General features: G+C 41.7%; 1 protein-coding gene across 2 annotated transcripts in view; it reads right to left on the bottom strand.

Annotated features, from left to right (window-relative positions):
* Window positions 1-356: 356 nt before the first annotated feature.
* The window catches only part of tbc1d4 (TBC1 domain family, member 4), a 132,645-nt gene continuing 107,898 nt past the window's right edge, over window positions 357-25,103 (bottom strand). The window contains exons 15-22 of one of the 2 annotated variants that reach the window (XM_039015080.1): window positions 22,419-22,583; window positions 21,910-22,068; window positions 21,253-21,497; window positions 16,938-17,097; window positions 9,305-9,474; window positions 8,234-8,410; window positions 2,453-2,715; window positions 357-2,261 (exon numbers count right to left, since the gene is read on the bottom strand). In XM_039015080.1, coding sequence (XP_038871008.1) covers window positions 2,476-2,715; window positions 8,234-8,410; window positions 9,305-9,474; window positions 16,938-17,097; window positions 21,253-21,497; window positions 21,910-22,068; window positions 22,419-22,583 — 1,316 coding nt within the window. In that variant the 3' untranslated portion in view covers window positions 357-2,261; window positions 2,453-2,475. Of the gene's footprint in view, window positions 2,716-8,233; window positions 8,411-9,304; window positions 9,475-16,937; window positions 17,098-21,252; window positions 21,498-21,909; window positions 22,069-22,418; window positions 22,584-25,103 lie in introns of both variants that reach the window. The other variant, XM_039015082.1, reaches the window with a different exon arrangement.

Raw genomic sequence — 25,103 nt, 5'->3', positions numbered from 1 at the left:
CATGTACAAATTACCTCGACTAACCTGTAGCACCGCACATCGACTCGGTACCAGTACCCCCTGTATATATCCTCGTTATTGTTATTTAATTGTGCTACTTTTTTTTATTATTTTTAACTTTATTTAGTAAATATTTTTTAAACAATTTTTGAACCCCATTGTTGGTTAAGGGCTCGGAAGTAAGCATTTCACGGTAAGGTCCACACCTGTTGTATTCGGCGCATGTGACAAATAATATTAGATTTGATTCATGCAGATATATTATGGACATTTTCTGAAATTACAATGCAGTTAAAAAAAATGATTTACAATTATTTTAAGTGAAAGCAACCACTCGAGACACAGGTGAATAGAAAAAAGGCAGTCAAGGTGTGATTTATTGAAGTACACGTGACATTTTTCTTTGTGAGGCCTCATTTCAACAAAAACAGGCAATCGACATGAATTAAAACACAATCGGCGTTATTCCGTAGTAGTGATTGAACTATGCGATGATGTAGGCTACCTACACAGACGCAACAGTAAGATAATGAACATTGCAAACACTCAAGCCAGCCATTAGGGCTTCCCATATATCACCCTCAATCACGGTCATAAGCTTATCTCCGATTCAGGGTAGATAAGGAAGACTGCATTCATGCTTTTATTTGGCACTTATGAGTTAACACAAGAACATGACTTTAATCTAGTTCATTCTCTGATGATCAATGACGATTGGCCAGCCTACATTTCCAATGGAGCATCTTTGTAAGACATGAATCTCAAGATAGCAAAAGGACGGTTGTCTTTGTATGACCCAGAACTAGATCTCTTTTTAGCTTGTTTAACATGAAAACACAGAACATTTTGAAACAACTAAACACTGACAGTGTTGAAAAACAGCGCTGAAATAGTAACAGTGATCATTTGATTAAATAGAAGAAAAAAAACACTTGCGTGAATTATAATACACTTCTGGTTGCTAACCATTTAGCAACGAAAGCATTAAAACCTCTTTGGTTCCAAAGGCAGTACAGGAGAGTACATTAAGGCAAATAACAATGAAACCACAACCAACACCCACCCTAAGAAAAGCACTGATATGAAAAAGAAATAAGCATTACATAAGCAATTTCCACGACGACGACTAAGAACCGTCGAATAAGTGAAGCCTGTGTCATACAGATGTAATATCTTAATTTGACCACTCTGTTGTCGCAAGGATTTTCCTGCACATCAGGAAATGCGAATTGTAATTGTGTTTCAGTTTTAAAAAGGTTTCTTAAATTGATTAGACTTGATTTATCCTAACTAAAAACGTATCAATTTATTTATATTTTTTGGTGAAATGTGGGATATGCTGCTTAATTTGAAGTAGCTATAGAAGAACATCACCATTCAGTTCTGTGTGTGACTGGTTGTGAAAGGGTTGTGGTAAAACCATCAACTCGATGGTTACGGGCTAGTTGATGACGAGGGACCATGTCGGATAGGCTTCGTCAACCTTTAACGTGTGTGGATCGGCTGCAGTAGCCTAATTCAAAGAATTTCCACATGGAGTGCCGTTCATATTTGTATCAACTCTGTGAAACATAACAGTTCCTACATTGTGCACACACGATTGACAGATTGACAATCAAAAATAAACATTGTTTCAACATTTCAGAAAGCAAATAATAGAAATCATCCATATTACAAAGACCCACATATGCTACATGTCCACTTGGTCAACTTTCAGTAATTGCTTTCGGTTCACAATACAAAAAAATGAACAGTGTAACACCGTTTGCAACATTATTCAACATTCAACTTTTTAAGATAAACATATTTTTTTAAAGCTGCAGGCAGGTCAGCGTTTAACAGTCGATATCAGACGAGAGCTTATTTCATTTTTTTATCATTCTTTTTACTTGTTCTCTCTTCTCAATCAGAATCATTGGAGAACATGACTCAGATGTGAATGTGGGATAAAACAGTACGAAGGAAGAGAGAAAGTCCTGGAGACAGTGTGTGTGTGTGTACTGTCCTGGAACATAATGAAAAAGTGTCTGTCCCATGATGTCAGCTGTTTGTGGTGTGTGAGCAGTGACATTCAACTCAGTCTGCTCTCCAGCCTAACAGAGAGTGTGAACCTTCTTTATACTCTTCTTGTGTCCTGTGTGAGCGCACACAGACACACGCACGCAGGCGCACACAGCACATTCAAAACAGACCACATTGCCATACTGTCAGTGTCTGTCTGTCGAAATGGCGACACATCACATAGGAAATACACCACCTGTCTTAAAACGACAACACATACAGACACAATTACAGGGCCTAAACATGTATGGCTAAACAGTTTCACAAATGTAAATAGTCCCAATAAAGTTTGGTTTTCAAATTCAGAAAATCTATTCATCCATCGTCAGAGTCCTCTCTCTATGTCAGTTTTATCCATCTACCTGTCCATTCTCCAGAGTCTCTCCCTCACCTTTGCCTTCCACTCTTCCCCCATTAGGGCTTCTTGGCGGTGGGCTTGGCCTTGCCGTTTGGCCCCTGGGCAGGCTTGACCATGTGGGTCATCTCCACGTCAGCCAGGGCGTCCTGGGGCAGGCAGGAGCGCATGCGCTCAATAGTCTTCTGGTAGGACTGGCGCTCCTGCTCCAGCGAGCGGATCATGTGCTTCATCTTTGACTCGCGTGACAGGAAATTCCCCACAGTGGCCTCCAGGCTCTGGATCTTCTGACGTGCCGCCTAGGAGAAAGAAGAGGAGAATGGATGATTTTAGACAATTAAAACATGGGATGGGTGCATAGAGGGTAGTGATGGGGGAATAAATCAATAGTTACATATTGCGAAATTACTTTGGATTACATTATATTGATACTTTGGGCTCTATTTTAACAAACCTAGCGCAATGGTAAATATATGAGCTGCCGCTAGCTGGCGGTAGCACAGAAACTCACTGCCTTCCTGAAGACAAACAATGTATACGCTTCAGTCTGGTTTTAGACCCCATCATAGCAGACTGCACTCGTGAAGGTGGTAAATTACCTTTTAATGGCGTCAGACCAAGGCTCTGCATCTGTCCTCATGCTCCTAGACATTAGTGCTGCTTTTGATACCATCGATTACCACATTCTTTTGGAGAGATTGGAAACCCAAATTGGTCTACACGGACAGGTTCTGGCCTGGTTTAGATCTTATCTGTCGGAAAGATATCAGTTTGTCTCTAAAACCCTGTAAATGTCGGTGTTCCTCAAGGTTCTGTTTTAGGACCACTATTGTTTCACTATATATTTTACCTCTTGGTGATGTCATTTGGAAACATAATGTTAACTTTCACTGCTATGCGGACGATACACAGCTGTACATTTCGATGAAACATGGTGAAGCCCTTCCCTGGAAGCCTGTGTTTCAGACATAAGGAAGTGGATGGTGGCAAATGTTTTACTTTTAAACTCGGACAAAACAGAGATGCTAGTTCTAGGTCCCAAGAAACAAAGGGATCTTCTGTTGGATCTTAATCTTGATGGTTGTACAGTCGTCTCAAAGGACAGCTTTTTTCCATCTACGTAACATTGCAAAAATCAGAAACTTTCTGTACAAAAATTATGCAAAAAAATTAATACATGCTTTTGTCACTTCTAGATTAGACTACTGCAATGCTCTACTTTCAGGCAACCCGGATAAAACACTGAATAAACTTCACTTAGTGCTGAACACAGCTGCTAGAATCTTGACTAGAACCAAAATATTTGATCATATTACATCAGTGCTAGCCTCTCTTCACTGGCTTCCTGTTAAGGCGAGGGCTGATTTCAAGGTTTTACTGCTAACCTACAAAGCATTACACGTTCCTACCTATCTTTCCGATTTGGTCCTGCCGTACATACCTACACATACGCCATGGTCACAAGACGCAGGCCTCCTTACTGTCCCTAGAATTTCTAAGCAAATAGCTGGAGGCAGGGCTTTCTCCTATAGAGCTCCATTTTTATGGAATGGTCTGCCAATCCATGTGAGAGACGCAGACTCGGTCTCGACCTTTAAGTCTTTATTGAAGACTCATCTCTTCAGTAGGTCCTATGATTGAGTGTTTTTTTTATTTCACCTTTATTTAACAATAAAGGACAATTGGCAAAATAGGTATTGTAGCCCAAGGAGTGACTGATGGACCTCTTCAGCTAGCCGGGAGATGGGCCTAGCATAGGCTAGCTCCAGGCTAATTGGTGCTTGCTTCAGGACAGAGACGTTATCCAGGAGAAGCCATTTGGATAGCAGCTAGATAGCTGCGATGATCCAGGTGAAGAGGTTCAGAGCTTGCGGTAGGAATCCGGGGATATGGAGAAAAAGAAGTCCGATAAGCTCTGGGTTGAATTGCGCTGTGCAGACTGGCAGAAGTTGTCCGTGCTAAAGTGTGATGGTGAACGGAAAGGCACTGGAGCGACGAACCGCCCTTGCTGTCTCTGCCTGGCCGGTTCCCCTCTCTCCATTGGGATTCTCTGCCTATAACCCTATTACAGGGGCTGAGTCACTGGCTTACTGGTGCTCTTCCAAGCCGTCCCTAGGAGGGGAGCGTCACTTGAGTGGGTTGAGTCACTGACGTGGTCTTCCTGTCTGGGTTGTGCCGTGGCGGAGATCTTTGTGGGCTATACTCTGCCTTGTCTCAGGATGGTAAGTTGGTGGTTAAAGATATCCCTCTAGTGGTGTGGGGGCTGTGCTTTGGCAAAGTGGGTGGGGTCATATCCTGCCTGTTTGGTCCTGTCCGGGGATATCGTAGGACGGGACCACAGTGTCTCCCGACCCCTCCTTTCTCAGCTCCCAGTATTTATGCTGCAATAGTTTGTGTCGGGGGGCTAGGATTAGTCTGTTATATCTGGAGTATTTCTCCTGTCTTATCCAGTGTCCTGTGTGAATTTAAGTATGCTCCCTCTAATTCTCTCTCTCCATCTCTCTCTTTCTCACTTTCTCTCAGAGGACCTGAGCCCTAGGACCATAACTCAGGACTACCTGGCCTTGATGACTTCTTGCTGTCCCCAGTCCACCTGGTCGTGCTGCTGGTCCAGTTTCAACTGTTCTGCCTGCGGCTATGAAACCCTGACCTGTTCACCGGATGTGCTACCTTGTCCCGGACCTGCTGTTTTCGACTCTCTCTCTACTGCACCTGCTGTCTAACTCTGAAAGATTGGCTATGAAAAGCCAACTGACATTACTTCTGAGGTGCTGACCTGTTGCACCCTCTACAACCACTATGATTATTATTATCTGACCCTGCTGGTCATCTATGAACGTTTGAACATTTCAGAGAGGGGCGGCAGGGTAGCCTAGTGGTTAGAGCGTTGGTCTAGTAACTGAAAGGTTGCAAGTTCAAATCCCCGAGCTGACAAGGTACAAATCTGTCGTTCTGCCCCTGAACAAGGCAGTTAACCCACTGTTCCTAGGCCGTCATTGTAAATAAGAATTTGTTCTTAACTGACTTGTCCAATTTGTAAGTCGCTCTGGATAAGAGCGTCTGCTAAATGACTTAAATGTAAATGAACATCTTGGCCATGTACAGTTGAAGTCGGAAGTTTACATACACCTTGGCCAAATACATTTAAACTCAGTTTTTCACAATTCCTGACATTTAATCCTAGTAAAATATCCCTGTTTTAGGTCAGTTAGGATCACCACTTTATTTTAAGAATGTGAAATGTCAGAATAATAGTAGAGAGAATGATTTATTTCAGCTTTTAATTCTTTCATCACATTCCCAGTGAGTCAGAAGTTTACATACACTCAATTCGTATTTGTTAGCATTGCCTTCAAATTGTTTAACTTTGGTCAAACGTTTCGGGTAGCCTTCCACAAGCTTCCCACAATAAGTTGGGTGAATTTTGGCCCATTCCTCCTGACAGAGCTGGTATAACTGAGTCAGGTTTGTAGGCCTCCTTGCTCACAAACGCTTTTTCAGTTCTGCACACATTTTCTATAGGATTGAGGTCACTGTTTTGTGATGGCCACTCCAATACCTTGACTTTGTTGTCCTTAAGCCATTTTACCACAACTTTGGAAGTATGCTTGGGTTCATTGTCCATTTGGAAGACCCATTTGCGACCAAGCTTTAACTTCCTGACTGATGTCTTGAGATGTTGCTTCAATATATCCACATCATTTTCCTGCCTCATGATGCCATCTTTTTTGTGAAGTGCACCATGCCCTCCTGCAGCAAAGCACCCCCACAACATGTTTCTGCCACCCCCGTGCTTCACGGTTGGGATGGTGTTCTTCGGCTTGCAAGCTTCCCCCTTTTTCCACCAAACGTAACGATGGTCATTATGGCCAAACAGTTCTATTTTTGTTTCATCAGACCAGAGGACATTTCTCCAAAAAGTAAGTTATTTTTCCCCATGTGCAGTTGCAAACCATAGTCTGGCTTTTTATGGCGGTTTTGGAGCAGTGGCTTCTTCCTTGCTGAGCGGCCTTTCAGGTTATGTCGATATAGGATATATCAATATAGATATCAATATAGATTGATATCGATACTTTTGTACCGGTTTCCTCCAGCATCTTCACAAGGTCCTTTGCTGTTGTTCTGGGATTGATTTGCACTTTTCGCACCAAAGTAAGTTCATCTCTAGGAGACAGAAGGCGTCTCCTTCCTGAGCGGTATGATGGCTGTGTGGTCCCATGGTGTTTATACTTGCATACTATTGTTTGTACAGATGAACATGGGACCTTCGACATTTTGAAATTGCTCCCAAAGATGAACCAGATTTGTGGGGGTCTACAATTATATTTCTGAGATCTTGTCTGATTTCTTTTGATTTTCCCATGATGTCAAGCAAAGAGGCACTGAGTTTGAAGGTAGGCCTTGAAATACATCCACAGGTACACCTCCAATTGACTCAAATGATGTCAATTAGCCTATCAGAAGCTTCTAAAGCCATGACATCATTTTCTGGAATTTTCCAAGCTGTTTAAAGGCACAGTCAACTTAGTTTATGTAAACTTCTGACCCACTGGAATTGTGATACAGTGAATTATAAGTGAAATAATCTGTCTGTAAACAATTTTTGGAAAAATGACTTGTGTCATGCACAAAGTAGATGTCCTCACCGACTTGCCAAAACTATAGTTTGTTAACAAGAAATTTGTGGAGTGGTTGAAAATGTAGTTTTAATGACTCCAACCTAAGTGTATGTATATACATATATGTAACATATATAATCGTGAGAACCGCAATACATATCGTATTGGCACCTATGTTCCGTGATAATATTGTACTGTGAGGTCCCTGGATATTCACAGCCCTAATACAGGGTGTGTCAAACTCGTGTCGAACTCATTGCATGGAGGGCGGAGTGTCTGCGGGGTTTCGCTCCACCCTTGTACTCGATTGATGAATTAAGGTCACTAATTACTAAGGAACTCCCCTCACATGGTTGTCTCGGTCTTAATTGAAAAGAAGGAAAAAAAAAACCTGTAGACACTCGGCCCTCCGTGGAATGAGTTTGACGCCCTTGATTTACACCATGTTTTTAGAAGAATAATGATATGGGACAATGTAGTAGGTAAATGATTGACTGAGTGGCTGTGTCGTTTGGGTGTGTGTGCCTGCTTAAAAACACAGTAGAAACATTAAGACTAGTACGTTCTCTGTTTCCTGTTAACATTTACTAAGGGGTTTCACTCTCCAAATCTGTGTCAATCCTTAATCCCTGCGATTCCTCAGCTGTGACCTCATCTGCAGACAGACAGACTTTTAATGGTCTAGAGTATGGATTAAAAAGGGAGAATTTCTTGGACGGAGAATTGAGACTCATTCCTTTATCTTTCTTATACTGTGTTTGGGGTTGTGCTCTGGTGACATCTACTGGCAGACTGAAGCAGTGCATATCGACTACAAAACATGTTCATTTCTGTGTGTACTGTATATACTGTGAGCGTAGTACCAGACAGCTTGCATACAAAGGGAAACAGAGGGACAACGGAGGGACATCTTAACCCATAACACTTGACAAGATAAGCATCTCTGAGGAAGGCATCTGACACAGCGAAATGTAAGCCTGTCTGTTTGCCCCTACATTGAACCTCAAAGATCATTGCTGACATTTTGGGTGCTCCTCTTTCTTTTTCTGGGATATTCATAACGTAAAGAGTAGAATAGAATAGAATCTGGGGTAAGATGGCTTTTTGGACTATATTGTGTCTTATGTACTCCTGGACTGCAAAGTGAATTGCCCTGAGGAAACAATAAAGTTTGAATTGAATTGAGCCTGTTTCCCACCTGTAGTTTCTCCAGCAGATCCATGTTCTGTTTCTTCAGCTGGTTGTTGGTCTTCTCCAGTTTATCCAGGCGGTCTGAGTTGTTTGACTGGAGCACAGCATCCACCGTCTCGTCCTGCAGCACGTGGTACTCCACCTCATACGCATGTAGCTGCTTCGAGATGTCCATGTCCAACACCTGGCAACCCACATAATTACAAAGTATATATACCTGGCAACCCAGAGTTGAAAAACATCAACTTCTGTGTCAAACACCTGGCAACCCCGAAGAGAAAGTCAAAATCCCCCAGTCAGGTAATAAGTAGAAAAAACAAGAAAAATACAAATAAAATCAGTGCTGGAGTTTACTCACGACCTTTAATAAACATTTGAACCCAGATCTGCTACTCATAAGACATAAGCACAGTCTGTGTGTACTATTAAAAAAGCAAACCAAGAGCCACAAAAAGGCCTTTACAGTCCCCCTTGGGCAGGGTGTGTGTCATGTGCTCTGTTATGGATTGTCGTCATAAAACAGAGCAGGCCCTAGTGGCTTGCCTCTTCCACAACCTCTCTCTATATTTATGGCCAAAGTCATTTTTTAGCGCTTATGTCCACAAGCACTGCACTCATCATGAGCACTCATGGGTTTGAGCTACACAATAGGGCTACATAATCAAATAGAATAGTCCTTTACTGTTCATTGTTGAAATGAAAATGTGTCTCTTTGCTCTGCCCAACCCCGAGACAACACACACACACACACACACACACACACACACACACACACACACACACACACACACACACACACACACACACACACACACACACACACACACACACACACACACACACACAGCATCTATGGAGTTCAGAGTTAAGTGCCTTACTCAAGGGCCCTATATAATGTAAATGTAGGGCCAGTTTCCCATACCCAGATTAAACCTAGTCTTGGACTCCGGGGCGCTTCAATGGAGAATCTCAATTTTGTGCATCCCAAGATTACACGTGTGCGTCCCAAATGGCACCCTATTCACTATATACCACCAACAGTGAATGCTCACTTTAAATGTCCCCCCCCCATCTGTACCTTTGAGATGGTTTCCTCCATCTGGGTGTGGGTGAGGTTGGGAATTGTAGTTTTCAGGTAGTCCACGATGGTCTCGAAGCTATCACACTCCACTATCTCCCCTTCGTGACTGCTCAGTAGACACAGAGCCACCTTAAAGATCACTTCACTCCCCTGGGCGAATAGGATATCTATGACAGAACACAGAGACAAGGGCTGAATGTGTGTGTGTGTGTGTGTGTGTGTGTGTGTGTGTGAGAGAGAGAGAGAACAGAGAAGGTAGGAAAAACAGCAAACAGCTTCTCTTCTTCAATGTAATTCTGATTCAATGTGAGTGAAATGGTGTGAAGATAAGGGTGTGAAACTGACTGTAAGCCACAGGTTTACACACGATTGAGGAAGTACAGTGGCACACCTAGGACTGTGGCGGTCATGACATTTTGTCAGCCAGTGATTGTCAAACAAAGAACTGCCGGTCTCACGGTAAATGACCGTTAATTAACATAAACACATTTAGCATCTCCTGGCTTCCACACATAGCCTACAAGCCACTGATGCAGACCTTTGGAACATCTACATTTTAAAAAGTCTAATAAATCCATGCAATATAGCCTACACCTGATCTGGCTATGCCATATCGCTGTGGGCTGCACTAGTTAATTTAGCAGACAAGATTTGCTTAGAATACCGTGGCATTATTTTATAGTATGAAGAACACAATTGAACAAAGCTGAATAAAATAGAAAGGATATTTTCTCCAAACAATTTGAGGGAGTGCGCACATGCGGCTATTCTGTGTTGAGCAGTTAACAAAGAAACAGGTCCTCCTATATGCTTAATTAGAGTTATTTATGCAACTTTAGTTGTGATACAAACGTTGGGCTATATGTTTAGATTTTTTATACATTCTAAGGCTGCATGATTTGAAAAAAGTTGCATGAAAGGCATAAACTCTGCTTTGTTTTTTTGAGCAGGCTGCACACACTTCATCAGTCTCTCATTCACAATTTGACAAGCATTTGATAATGCCTCAAATTTCCCAGTGGCATCCCTTTTGTGGTCGTAATGCCCCCTAAAAAAGGTATGCCATTTGCGGCCAATGGTCGTTGTGCCCTTGGGCTGATAATATTTATAATTTGCTCAGATATCTCAATTCTTATTAGCCAATGCCCTTCACGTGATCGGGTCCTTCTCACAGGCTACAAGTGAAGACAGAAACATCGGGATGCAACTGTTCGCGACGTTATCGAATTCCGAGGCGCATATTGAAGATGTTGGAAGAACTGTCCACATTTACTATTCGTCAGCCAACAAGATGAGTAGGCCTAACGAACAGCAGAGCCCCACCTGTTTAGCAAAAACAAATATATAGAGTAGCAGACAAAAGTTTGGACACACCTACTTATTCCAGGGTTTTTGTTTATTTTTACTATTTTCTACATTGTAGAATAATAGTGAAGACATCAAAACTATGAAATAACACATATGGAATCATGTAGTAGCCAAAAAAGTGTTAGACAAATCATAATATATTTTATATATTTGAGATTCTTCAAAGTATCCACCCTTTGCTTTGACGACAGCTTTGCATGATTCCATATGTGTTATTTCATAGTTTGTTCTGACTGTTCTGACTTGATGGTCCACATGTAGCCTATAGCCTGTTTTAGAGAAATGTAATCATTGAATATTGTAAGAGCTTTCAATGTCTGCTTATGTGCCCCCTTTATTTATCCTATGGTTCTGACTTGGTGTACAGGGAGAATACTGTAAGAACAGCCCATGTTCTGAATTCTGTCTGAACAAATAGTTATATTGAGTACGTCCATCCTAGCTCGCTCATTGTCTTAACCAAAATTACGGATTGCCTCTTATCCGCTCGTCGTTCCCTTATGCCATAGTTTGTACATCTCAATTGTCAGTAGAAACCACATTTGTTTAAAACTTCTTATGGCTGCAGGGGGCGTATTGAAAAACTGGAAAATATGTGCACATTTTCAAACGGCCTCTTAATCAATTTTTGCTCTTACAATATGCATATATTTACTACTATTGGATAGAAAACAGTCTCTAGTTTCTAAAAACGTTTGAATTATTTCTCTAAGTGGAACAGAACTATTTTTACAGCCCATTTCCTATCCGGAATTGAGATTTCCAAATGCGAGGTCTCTCTTTAAGAGCTTGTCTATAAAAGGTCATGTCACTTAGGACTGTAGAAACACGTCATACGCCTTCCTCTGGGTGTCATGCGGAAGTGAGAGCAGAAAGGAGTTGAATATCTCGTCCAGGGACTGAACACAACATCTTGGAGTGAGACCTGCGCACTTATTTTTTTTTTCTGGTCACGAAGTAGAACATGGACTCGGCTCCTGCACGACGCTCGTTAAAGGTGAATATGATCTCTGGCTTCGATATTATTTGATACATGTCACAAAATCATCCTAAAGTATGTTTTTTCAATATAGTTTAATTATATTATTGAAATTTATTCTGGACTTTAGACGTGATGCGACGCAAGAATTGTTTGAAGAAAGAGAGGTTAGCGCCGCACGGCCAGTGTGCTTGCTAATTCAAGAGGGAAATAGTTCGTTCTGGATCCCAAACAAAGACTGTACTGGACAATGGACCCCTTTACAACATTCTGATGGAATATCAACAAAGATAAGGACCCAATTTGGGATGCTTTTTCATATATCTGTCGAACTGTGCTATGCTACCTTTTGACTAGAATCAATGCTGCCGTGTGCTAGCTAATGTAGTAAGCTAATATAACGATATATTGTGTTTTCGCTGTAAAACACTTCAAAAATCGGAAATATTGGCTCTATTCACACGATCTTTGTCTTTCATTAGCTATCCACCATATATTTTTCTGAAATGTTTTATGATGTATAATTAGTTGTTGACGTTGGTGTCTGTATTTTCTCTGGCTACTCCCGTGCGATTTCAGACTGTAGCTATGATGGGAGCAGTAATGTAAAACTGATTTATAACTAAAATATGCACATTTTTTGAACAAAACATAGATTTATTGTGTAACATGTTATAGGACTGTCATCTGAGGTAGTTTTTTCTAGGTTATTTAGGTTGGTTCTAGGTTAGTTAGGTTGGCTTGTGCATGCTACTTGCATCCTACTTGTGCTGTGAAAAATGTCTGTCCTCTTTTTTATTTGGTGGTGAGCTAACATAAATATATGTGGTGTTTTCTCTGTAAAACATTTAAAAAATCGGACATGTTGGCCGGATTGACAAGATGTTTATCTTTCAAATGCTGTATTGGACTTGTTAATGTGTGAAAGTTAAATATTTAAAAAAAATATATTTTGAATTTCGCGCCCTGCACTTGAAGTGGCTGTTGTCATATTGTGCCCGGCTTCGGGCTTGCAGCCAGAAGAGGTTTTAAGCAAGTCAGCCATATCAGCTATGTTTTTTTTTTTAAATGGCAGTAAATGAGGCTGAATGAACTGTTTCGCTGCCAGACAAGGCTCCGCTGATAGCCAGGTGTAGCAGTGGTAAGGATTCACTCCATGGTGCTGAAAAGAAAGCTCTGCTGTTGGGACAGCTTTATGTAGGCCCTACCAGTTTGTGGGCACCGTTTGTTAACGTTATAGCGCAATGAATGTATCGTTTAGTGTTGTGCTATGTAATGGCTTTGCTGGCATGCATCATAAATAGATTTTTTTTGTTTGCCCCACCAAGACTTTACATGATAAAATCACTCCTGTATCCCCATTAGTACAAAAGTTGACCTATTCTATGCGAGATAGAAATATTCCAAAAATAGTCTGGGACAGTTCTGGGATGCGATAGATCCCAAATGAATACAACCACTACTTTTTTTTTTATAGCAATGTGACTGACTCAACAGATCAGAACGTTTAAGCTTAAAATGTTAATAAACTATTAGGCCATTTTTTTCACATTATAAGCCCAGCAATGCGCACACTGCAGTAAGCTATAAGTGCGAATGTTCCAAAATGCAACCAATTAATCAGGAAAACACCCTTCTCAAAAGTGACCACAAATGCGATAATGCATGTAATGCTTTAATTATAAAGGTGTATTTTTATGGTGAAAATAATCTTCCACAAACTTAAAACTCACACGCTGCATATGCCAATTAGGCTCTATTACCGGTTGTAAAGTGGATTAATTTGCTTCATTTTATGAAGTTATTTGGCCACTTTAGTTGTGATACAAACCTTATCAAAACATTTAGGCTAGGCTACATGAGGTGTGCGACTATGATATGAAGTCAAAAACAAAAGAGGCATATGCTGTTTCTTGCCTTACTAGCTGTGCTTCATTCGGGGATAATATATAATTCACAAGTGACAGGCTAATATGGTCACCCATTAGACTATTCTTGATTTAATCTGTTCTTTACATGTACTTAATAATGTGTGTGTGAAATTTGTTTTGATTTAGAATGGACCATTATCATCCACCTGTCTAGAAAGCGCATTCGGAAAGTATTCAGACCCCTTGACTTTTCCATATTTGTTACGTTACAGCCTCAATCTACACACAATACCCCTTAATGACACAACGAAAACAGTTTTTTTTTTTTTTATGTTTGCAAGTTTATTACAAATAAAAAACAGAAATACCTTAGTTATTTGAGTATTCAGACGCTTTGCTATGAGACTCAAAATTGAGCTCAGTTGCATCCTGTTTCCATTGATCATCCTTGAGATGTTTGTACAACTTGATTGGAATCATCCTGTGGTAAATTCAATTGATTGGTAAGGCACACACCTGTTTATATAAGGTCCCACAGTTGACAGAACAACCAAGCCATGAGGTCGAAGGAATTGTACGTAGAGCTTTGAGACAGGATTGTGTCAAGGCACAGATCTTGGGAAGGGTACCAACAAATTTCTGCAGCATTGAAGGTCCCCAAGAACACAGTGGCCTCCATCATTATTAAATGGAAAAAGTTTGGAACCGCCAAGACTCTTCCTAGAGCTGGCCGCCTGGCCGAACTGAGCAATTGGGGGAGAAGGGCCTTGGTCAGGAAGGTGTCCAAGAACCAGATAGTCACTTTGACAGAGCTCCAAAGGAGATGATCGTGGACTTCAGGAAACAGCAGAGGGAGCACCCACCCTATCCACATCGACGGGACAGTAGTGGAGGGTAGAAAGTTTTAAGTTCCTCAGCGTACACATCACGGACAAACTGGAATGGTCCAACCACACAGACAGCGTGGTGAAGAAGGCGCAGCAGCGCCTCTTCAACCTCAGGAGGCTGAAGAAATTCGGCTTGTCACCAAAAACACTCACAAATTTTTACAGATGCACAATCGAGAGCATCTTGTCAGGCTGTATCACTGCCTGGTATGGCAACTGCTCTGCCCACAACCGTAAGGCTCTCCAGAGGGTAGTGAGGTCTGCACAACGCATCACCGGGGGCAAACTACCTGCCCTCCAGGACACCAACACCACCCGATGTCACAGGAAGGCCAAAAAGATCATCAAGGACAACAACCACCCGAGCCACTGCCTGTTCACCCCGTTATCATCCAGAAGGCGAGGTCAGTACAGGTGCATCAAAGCAGGGACCGACAGACTGAAAAACAGCTTCTATCTCAAGGCCATCAGACTGTTAAACAGCCATCACTAACATTGAGTGGCTGCTGCCAACATACTGACACAACTCCAGCCACTTTAATAATGGAAAAATTGATGTAATAAATGTATCACTAGCCACTTTAAACAATGCCACTTAATATAATGTTTACATACCCTACATTACTCATCTCATATGTATATACTGTACTCTATACTATCTACTGCATCTTGCCATATTGATGTAATGTATCACTAGCCACTTTAAACAATGCCACTTTTATATGTTTACATACCCTACATTACTCATCTCATATGTATATACTGTACTCTATACCATCTACTGCATCTTGCCTATGCTGTTCTATACCATCACTCATTCATATATTTTTGTATGTACATATTCTTATTCATTCCTTTACACTTGTGTGTATAAGGTAATTGTTGTGAAATTGTTAGGTTAGATTACTCGTTGGATATTACTGATTTGTCGGAACTAGAAGCACAAGCATTTTGCTACACTCGCATTAACATCTGCTAACCATGTGTATGTGACAAATAAAATTTGATTCGATTTAAAAACATTTTTTTTTTTAAAGAGTTCCTCTGTGGAGAAAGACAACCATCTCTGTAGCACTCAACCAATCAGGCCTTTATGGTATGGCCAGACGGAAACCACTCATCAGTAAAGGCACATTAAGACAGCCCACTTGAATTTGCCAAAAGGCACCTAAAGGACTCTCAGACCGTGAGAAACAAGATTTTCTGGTTTGATGAAACCATGATTGAACTCTTTGGCCTGAATGCCAAGCATCACATCTGGAGGAAACCTGGCACCATCCCTACAGTGAAGCATGGTGATGGCAACATCATGCTGTGGGGATGTTTTTCAGGTGCAGGGACTGGGAGACTAGTCAGGATTGAGGGAAAGATGAACGGAGCAAACTACAGAGAGATCCTTGATGAAAACCTGCTCCAGAGAGCTCAGGACCTCAGACTGGGGCGAAGTTTCACCTTCCAACAGGACAACGACCCTAAGCACACAGCCAAGACAATGCAGGAGTGACTGAATGCCATTGAGTGGCCCAGCCAGAGCCCATACTTGAACCTGATCTAACATCTTTGGAGAGACCTGAAAATAGCTGTGCAGAGACGTTCTCCATCCAACCTGACAGAGCTTGAGAGGATCTGCAGAGAATAGGAGAAACTCCCCAAATACAGGAATGCCAAGCTTGTAGAGTCATACCCAAGAAGACTTGAGGCTGTGATCGCTGACAAAGGTGCTTCAACCAAGTACTGCGTAAAGGCTCTGAATACTTACGTAAATGTGATATTTCATACATTTGCACAAATTTAAAAAACTGTCATTATGGTGTATTGTGTGTAGATTGATGAAAAAAAATAAGATTGAATACATTTTAGAATAAGGCTGTAACCTAACAAAACGTGGAAGAAGTCATGGGGTCTGAATACTTTCCGAATGCAATGTAAACAGCGAATGGAGGACGCTTTTTCCGTGATTCATTTCTATGCCAGCCAGGTAGGCTATACTCCTGTTGTAAATATAAGTAACGTTCTTAATATTAGGAACGTTGAGAAATAAATATAGAAGACCTAGCCTATAGAAAGTTGATGGGATCCTCCAATTTTTAATAGAGGACGAAACTCTTGTTTTCTCACGCAATTGCATAGCCTATAGAAATGTTGCGCAACATGAGCTCATGGGCTCTCATGAAGTGTTTGATTAGATTTTCGATCACATTTGCATTGATGTCAGAGTGATTAGAGGGACAATAGAGTGCTGAGTACCAGGCAGTTAGCAAGTTTGGTAGGCCATCAGCAGCATCAGAGCTTGGAGAAGCCTAATTACCGTGATTAAGCGGTCACGTGGAATTTGACTGCCGTCATGACTCGTGACCGCCGGTGTGGCAGTAACAGCCCTAGTAACAACCGTAACAGCCCTAGGCACACCTGGGACATTCAAAAATATCCACATACAAATGTTCAGTGGCTATGTGTGACAAGGTCTGTCGATAAAAACATCAATGAATCCGCACATACTTCCTACTGTATAATCAATTGCTTACCAAATATCCGTGCGACGAATCCGAGTGGGAACTGGGAGGCAAAGAGTGTGAGGAACCATGGGGCTGCGTAGAGGCTGGGGCAGATCTCGTGTTCCTCCAGGTGGTTGTACAGCTCCCTGTGGTAGTCGTGCAGCAGCCTGGACAACTGGTACATCTGAATCTGAAATATACACACACACAGATCAGTACATATCTGTGGTAGACATGCAGCAGATACAGCTGTAAAACAGGCACATCTGGCTATGCAGGGGCCACAATCAGATCAGACTATCAACATTTTCATTCAACATGTACCGAAGAGAGCCAGAGGCTGTGTACGAAATCTGTCTTGCCTACTACTTACTAAAACCACATACTGTGTACTAATCACACTACACACCGTTTAGTAAAAATGAATGCAGTAAGCAACAAACATCAACGTACCAGGCTCATCCATACTGAGAATGCACAATTACATTATTTTCCTGCCATTCATCCATTTTGGTACAGCACGTCACCTTATGTGATTATTAGCTGTTGTCAAACACACATGGGTCTAGAAAAACTCTACTCCTCCTCAATAGTGTGCAGAAAATACAACTAGATAAAAAGCTGAAATGAGTATGAAACCCTGGCATTTAAACCCTGCTCAATTTCCAAAATGTCATATACTACACAACTTTCTATTTTCGCACACCAAAAATGCCTACTATTTAGAATACGGGTGTTTGTACACGGCCATACTGACCAGGATTACATGCACATCCATATCCCGTTATTATTTGGAATACTCAAGTATTCTGTTTGAGTTGGGGAAGAAGGTAGTCTAGCGGTTAGAGTGTTGGGCCAGTAACTGGAAGGTTGCTAGATTGAATCCTCGTGCCCACTAGGTGAAAAATCTGTTGATAGGCACTTAAACCCTAATTGCTCCAGAGTTGCCATCAATAATAGTTGATCCCTGGCTGTGACCCCGTTCTGTCTCAGGGGGAGTGGGATATGCAAAAAAACACATTTCCATTTCACACCACACACCCCCTATTTGACCTTTGTCAATTGAACGTCATATCCCGTTTACAATAAGCTCGTATCCTGGTTTTGAGAAACCTGAATAAGATGCTTGGGGTATGCTGATCTGGATAATGTGGCATGTTAACATCTTATCCCATTTACTGTTGTTTTTTTTTTTGCAGTCTGCACAGGCTCAGATTGCATAGTATCACCTTTGAAATTCAGATGGGAACAGAAAATAGTTGGAATAGTTATTCAAGTCTGGACACTGACTGTAGGCCTTACATCTAGCCTATTATAATATTAACTCCTGCAGAAGCAAGTGATTATTGCAGTAAAATTATAGAACAAATGTACATTTTGTCTCTGGAAGAAGAGTGGAGAAATATTATTTATTTATTTCATCTTGAGAATATTCATGCATAGTGACCATGTTGTGTCGCCTAAACTGGCTTCCCCCCCCCCCCCCCCCCCCCCCCCCGCAACATAAAAGCTGACAGTATTTCACTTTCAACCACATAGTATTTCAGTTAATCTTGGATGCATATTCTATCAGAAACATGTTTGATCAATTTTCAGAGCTTTTCAACAAAAATGATGTTCTGTAATTTGGAAATATTGCACGGAAATTATCCCCGGTCCCTAAACGTCTTTGCTCCATGAGAGAAGCAGAAATGCAAGAGAAAGCTTTACTGATGGCAAGTAGATTGTTGATGATGCGGTGATTCTATCGATTTATGACATTCTGATGAGCAAGGCTTTATTTAGTATTATACAGCATCAAGTAATGACAGAAGAGAAGCTGCATGTACTGTATCTAATTATAGACAAGTTAAAGCTGCAATGAGTAACTTTTTGGGCGACCCGACCAAATTCACATAGAAATGTGAGTTATACAGTAGATCTGCCATTCTAATTCAAAGCAAGTCTAAGAAGCGGTAGATCTGTTCTATGTGTGCTAATTTTAGCTTCTTCCCGTTCTTAAGTTACATTTTTGCATCTTTCATGTTTGGTTTTGAATACCAGCTTCAAACAGCTGAAAATACAATATTTTTGGTTATGGAAAACATATTTCACAGTGGTTTAGATGGTACAATCATTCTCTACACTACACTTGCTTGTTTTGCCACCTAAACTGACTTTAGGCGAACTATTCGAATTTTAGCAACCAGGAAATGGCGAAGCGATTTCTGCATAGTACATCTATAACTAACAAATAGCCTACCCAATGTCGAAAATGCTAATTAGAAAAATATCTAAATTATGCTTAAAAAATATTTCTGCCGCCCATGGGCAAAATAGGAATGTTTGGTTTATTCCAAAAATACCAACATACTAGGCTCATCCTTACTGAAAAGGCATCTTCCAATGTGCAATTGTGCTTGTTCCCCGGCATTCGTTCATTTTGCGAATTCGTACGAGATAAAGAACCAAAATGAGTGTAACAACCTGGAATTTAAAGCATACTTAAACATTTATATTTTCTCATTCCCAGAGTACTATGAACACAAGTACAGTTATTTGGACATGGCCATAGTCAGACATCAGCCTTGAAACACACTTACAACACAGTACACATATAGGATACATACATGCAGCATCTGGCTAGATGTTTTTACATAGTTATTACTCCTGAACACCTGACTGCATAGGCCTACCGCTGATTTGATGTTAGCTTACTCCTACTCCACACAAAACAGTCAGAAAGGGTAGCTAACAAGATAAACAGCTACCAACCACGCCGTCTCCTAAAAGTAGACAGACGATCAGATACCTTACTTTCCTCACCCCGACACGGCTCCTTAGAGAAGAGAACAACAACAGATGAAGACCCGAAAATGACCCTAAACTGAAGCAAGCATGCTCCAGCCCTGACAGAATAGTCCCGATAGTTGAACCTAGCGAGCGCTTAAAAAGAATCACAAATCAAATGTTAAACCCACCCAGTTACTAACAGCGGAAGGTTTGTCAACACTGCTAGCCAATAGAGAACAAATAAAGAAACAATGGAGACAAACGTTCGACCTGTGTGAACTTTGGGTTGGCCTTAGCAGAGCCCAATAAGAACACAGTTAAAGGCCTGAGAGGGCAGTGGTTGGTCATAAACCAGCCCTGAGTTGCCAGATAGATTAAACATTACCACGCCTGCTTGTGCATTTACCAGTCAGAACAGGTTACATGGCTAAGCTAGTAAAGTTGTATAGCCAAGACTAACAGAACGAACAGTACAGTTTGGAAGGTTTGGTTATTGTTTGCTGTATGTGATAGTAGAGCGGTGGCCTGAGGGAACACACCTAATGTGTTGGGAGAAGTGTTATGAACTGAAATGTTACGTAATATTTTGAATTGTATTTAACGGCTTTAATGTTGCTGGACCGCAGAAAGAGTAGCTGGGGATCTTTAACAAAAACAAATAAGTCCATCATCGTCCTACTTCACAGGTGAGAACCCCTTGTGAGATTGTTTTATTTTCAAGAGGAATGGAACCCTACTCCTACCCACTGTTGCCCTAGCTTCTGTATTTCAAAAAGGAAAAAAATAACTGAACAGACCTCGCAAAAGTGGAACGAGCCCCGACATGAGTGGCCAATGATTAATTGACACAAGCGTCACTATGTACCATTTGTGCCAGGATGTTATTGTGTTGAATTATTTGTGGTGAAAGTGCTAGCAAGTTGTCATTGTTATCACATACAGGTAACTGCCTAAATAAAGGAAACCAATCACTCAATCAAATATATTTTATAAAGTCCTTTTTACATCAGCAGATGCCACTAAGTGCTTATACAGAAACTGAGCCTAAAACCCCAAGAACAAGCAATGCAGATGTAGAAGCACGGTGGCTAGGAAAAACTCCCTAGGAAGCTAGGAAGAAACCTAGAGATGAACCAGGCTCCGAGGGGTGGCCAGTCCTCTTCTGGCTGTGCTGGTGGAGATTACAGAGTTCTTGAAGATGTTCAAACGTTAATAGATGACCAGCAGGGTCAAATAATAATATCAGTGGTTGTAGAGGGTGCAACAGGTCAGCACCTCAGTAGAAAATGTCAGTTGGCTTTTCATAGCCGAGCATTCAGAGGTCAAGACAGCAGGTGCGTAAGAGAGATATCATTTTATCCCTTATTTATTAAAGTGTTTCCATTATGTTGGCAGTTACCTGTACTTTCTTAGGTAATACCATATAAACACCAGGTGAATACTAGATTAAAGTACCAGAATTATTATTATTATTTTTTTTAAACTGGGCTTTTAAATAAAGCATTACCGAAATGTCCTCTTAGAGGTCCGGCAAACATCACCCTCCCTCCCATTCATTCATCCATCCCCCTACCTGTAGAGAAGTCATGTCAGGCCTGTATTGTCTGCGGAAGCCCAGGTCGTACATCAGGAACTTGAGCATGTCAAAGGCCTGGTCCTCACTCATGTGCAACAGCAGGATACCTGCCACAAAGCTGATGCCCTGGCAGTAGCCCACCTCAGTGTCTAACAGAGAGTAGGCCTTGAGCAGATTGTAGAGGGACAGCTGCCCTGCACCCAGCTGGGCTGAGAAGTACTGGTGGGTGGGGAACGTCCGACCTATTGAATTCATTCAAATAAGAAATAAATACACCAATCAATCAACTGGTGTGTGTTTGTTTTTGTGTGTGTATGTATGCTTGTGTATGTACCAGAGGAGGCTGGTGGAAGAAGCTATAGGAGGATGGTCTCATTGTAATGGCTTGAATGGAATAAATGGAACGGATTCCATGTGTTTGATTCCATTTATTCCATTCCAGCCATTACAACGAGCCTGTCCTCTTATAGCTCCTCACACCAGCCTCCTCTAGTACATACACAAGCATGCGCACACATGGAGTATTACTGGGCAGTGTGCTGCTTCAGCAGGTCCTGGTGGAGTGTGTGTGCAAGTGTGTGTGTATGCATGCGTGCCAGCGTGCATGTTTGTCTTTGTTTGTGTGTGTGTGTGGATGCATGCACGTGCACATACCCAGGTCAACTAGTATGGAGTGCTGCTGGGCCGTGAGCTGCTTCAGCAGGTCTTGGTAGGGGGTGTCTGGGGCGTGGCGGCCGGGGGGCAGACGGTGTCTTAGGCGGTGCTGCTGGGAGAAGAGGAGCCACACCTCCCCACGCCTGCCCTTAGGGACACCTGGGGACAGAGATGAAGATGTTTTGGAGTACAGAGCGTTGGATGTGTCGGGAGTATGGAGAAAGTGTAGGAAGATAAACACATTACACATGCAATACATAGATTAGTAAAGACAGGCAACCATACTAATACAGACATACAATGCACACACACACACACACACACACACACACACACACACACACACACACACACACACACACACACACACACACACACACACACACACACACACACGTACAGACAACAGATGTCTGGGGCAGCTGCAGAAAGAGGGGGGACTTCAGCACACACACCCCCACCCAACACACACACACATCAACCCTTATCTCTCTATCTCTCTCGCTCACCCTTAGAAATTGCATTGTGGACCTCCTCTTTGTCCAGCGGGACGACCTTGGCTCTGCCCGGAACGCTCAGCTTCCTGTCCCAGAAGGCTAGCACGTCTTTAATGCACGTCCCCACTTCCTGGTAGTCCAGCTTCATCTTCCGGATGTGCAGCTCGTCTCGACTTGCTAGTGGAGAGGTCACACAGAGAGGTCAAGAGGTCAGAGAGAGATCAAAGCAGTGTTAATTTCGCCGATGAAAATGTTACATTTTTCAGTGGCAAGTGACGAGATGATAACTGGCTATATAGACCCAGAAAAAACTATAACTAAACAAAAAAGATGTTTCATTTCAGTTGACGAAAACGAGACAATTATCTCTGTGACTCAAATCTGACAAGTAAGTGGACTGGACAAGAGTTTTTGGAGACATTAAGAGCTTTTCAGTGTTATTTGTTTGGTCCAATGAAAAGCATGAATGACATTAGCAGAATTGTAGCCTCTGCCGAGTCCCCAACAACCGGATGTTCCAGTTTTCAGGGAAAATGGAAAGAGAGCTTGTGACTTCCGCTTTTGAATGTTAACAAGCTGACACTCCATCTTAACTCCTCCATGTTTACTAGATTGGTTGAACAGTGCAGAAGAGAACCTCCCTAGACAGTGTTTTTTCTTCTCGTCAAGACCAGTAGGTAGGGGGATCTAGTTTCAGGTGTTTACTTAACGCCTACTACGCTAGTTAGGTTAGCAGAATTGTAAGGCTTTCTCATTGCAATGTTGCAATGCAGTATAAAATAAATACCATGCCCAGGTCATTCACGAGTCACGTCTCTGCCCGGCAACTGGTCACCAATTTGGTTGCAACGAATCATTGACTAAAAAAAGGGGCAACGTTTGGAGCCACTTTACTTATCATGTTGATTCAAACAAGACCAAACGCAACGTTTCCACAGGAGAAGACAGCATTTGCACCAACAAGTTGACAGGGAAAAATACTACAAACCTCAAGAGACATCTGGAAGTGCATCATTCCAATATATACGCTTATGTAATAACAGAGTGATAATGCTAGCTAGTTAGGTTGCTTCAACCTATCAGACCACTACTTACGACAGAACTCTGATTACAATATAGCTACAGTATGTCAAGTTGCGGGGCTCCAGACTGCTACCACTGTCGCATTTTGCGTGTTTTTGTCGCTGGGGCCTGTTTTGCTGAGATCTGCTGCTGTGGTGAGCGAGCCACATGATGTGGGCTCCGGGAGAAAGAAAAAAGGCTACTGATTGTATGACATTTCAAAATCTAATTGCGGGAAATACATAGCTTTGGAAGCAACTACTGTTGTTCTCAGCTTTCTGTGGGTCAAATCTCTTAATAACGAGTTCTATAGGAACTATTTTACAACCAAGATATTTGAGATGGCTTTAAGATCTGAAACATGCAATTGCGAGTGCATAGGGTAGTAGGCTATAACTGCAACAAAAAAAATAGGACATTACATTTAATGTTAGATTAATACATGACTACAGTATGTGCAGTGGTGGAAAAAGTACCCAATATCCATACTTGAGAAAAAGAAAATATACCTTAATAGAAAATGACTCAAGAAAAAGTGAAAGTCACCCAGTAAAATACTACTTGAGTAAAAGTTAAAGTATTTGGTTTTAAATATACTTAAGTATCAAAAGTACAAATAATTTCTCATTCCTTATATTAAACAAACCAGATGGCATGATTTTTAATTTACGGTTAGCCAGCAGCACACTCAAACACTAACACTAAACAATAATTTACAAACGAAGCATTTGTGTTTAGTGAGTCCGCCAGATCAGAGGCAGTAGGGATGACCAGTGATGTTCTCTTGATAATTGGACAATTTTCCTGTCCCGCTAAGCATTCAAAATGTAACGAGTACTTTTGGATGTCAGGGAAAATGTATGGAGTAAAAAGTACATTCTTTTCTTTAGGAATGTAGTGGAATAAAAGTAAAAGTTGTCAAAAATATAAATCGTAAAGTACAGATACCCCAATAAGCTACTTAAGTAGTACTTTCAAGTATTTTTTACTTAAGTACTTTACACCACTGGCAGTGGGTATTATACACTGCTCAACAAAATAAAGGGAACACTAAAATAACACATCCTAGATCTGAATGAATGAAATATTCTTATTAAATACTTTTTTCTTTACATAGTTGAATGTGCTGACAACAAAATCACACAAAAATTATCAATGGAAATCATATTTATCAACCCATGGAGGTCTGGATTTGGAGTCACACTCAAAATTAAAGTGGAAAACCACACTACAGGCTGATCCAACTTTGATGTAATGTCCTTAAAACAAGTCAAAATGAGGCTCAGTAGTGTGTGTGGCCTCCACGTGCCTGTATGACCTCCCTACAACGCCTGGGCATGCTCCTGATGAGGTGGCGGATGGTCTCCTGAGGGATCTCCTCCCAGACCTGGACTAAAGCATCCGCCAACTCCTGGACAGTCTGTGGTGCAACGTGGCGTTGGTGGATGGAGCGAGACATGATGTCCCAGATGTGCTCAATTGGATTCAGGTCTGGGGAACGGGCGGGCCAGTCCATAGCATCAATGCCTTCCTCTTGCAGGAACTGCTGACACACTCCAGCCTCATGAGGTCTAGCATTGTCTTGCATTATGAGGAACCCAGGGCCAACCGCACCAGCATATGGTCTCACAAGGG

This window comes from Salvelinus namaycush, chromosome 19 (assembly GCF_016432855.1).
Source record: "Salvelinus namaycush isolate Seneca chromosome 19, SaNama_1.0, whole genome shotgun sequence".
In the NCBI taxonomy this organism is placed as follows: Eukaryota; Metazoa; Chordata; class Actinopteri; order Salmoniformes; family Salmonidae; genus Salvelinus; species Salvelinus namaycush.
Note: the sequence above shows the minus strand (reverse complement) of the source record. Positions and strands in the feature narration are given on the sequence as shown.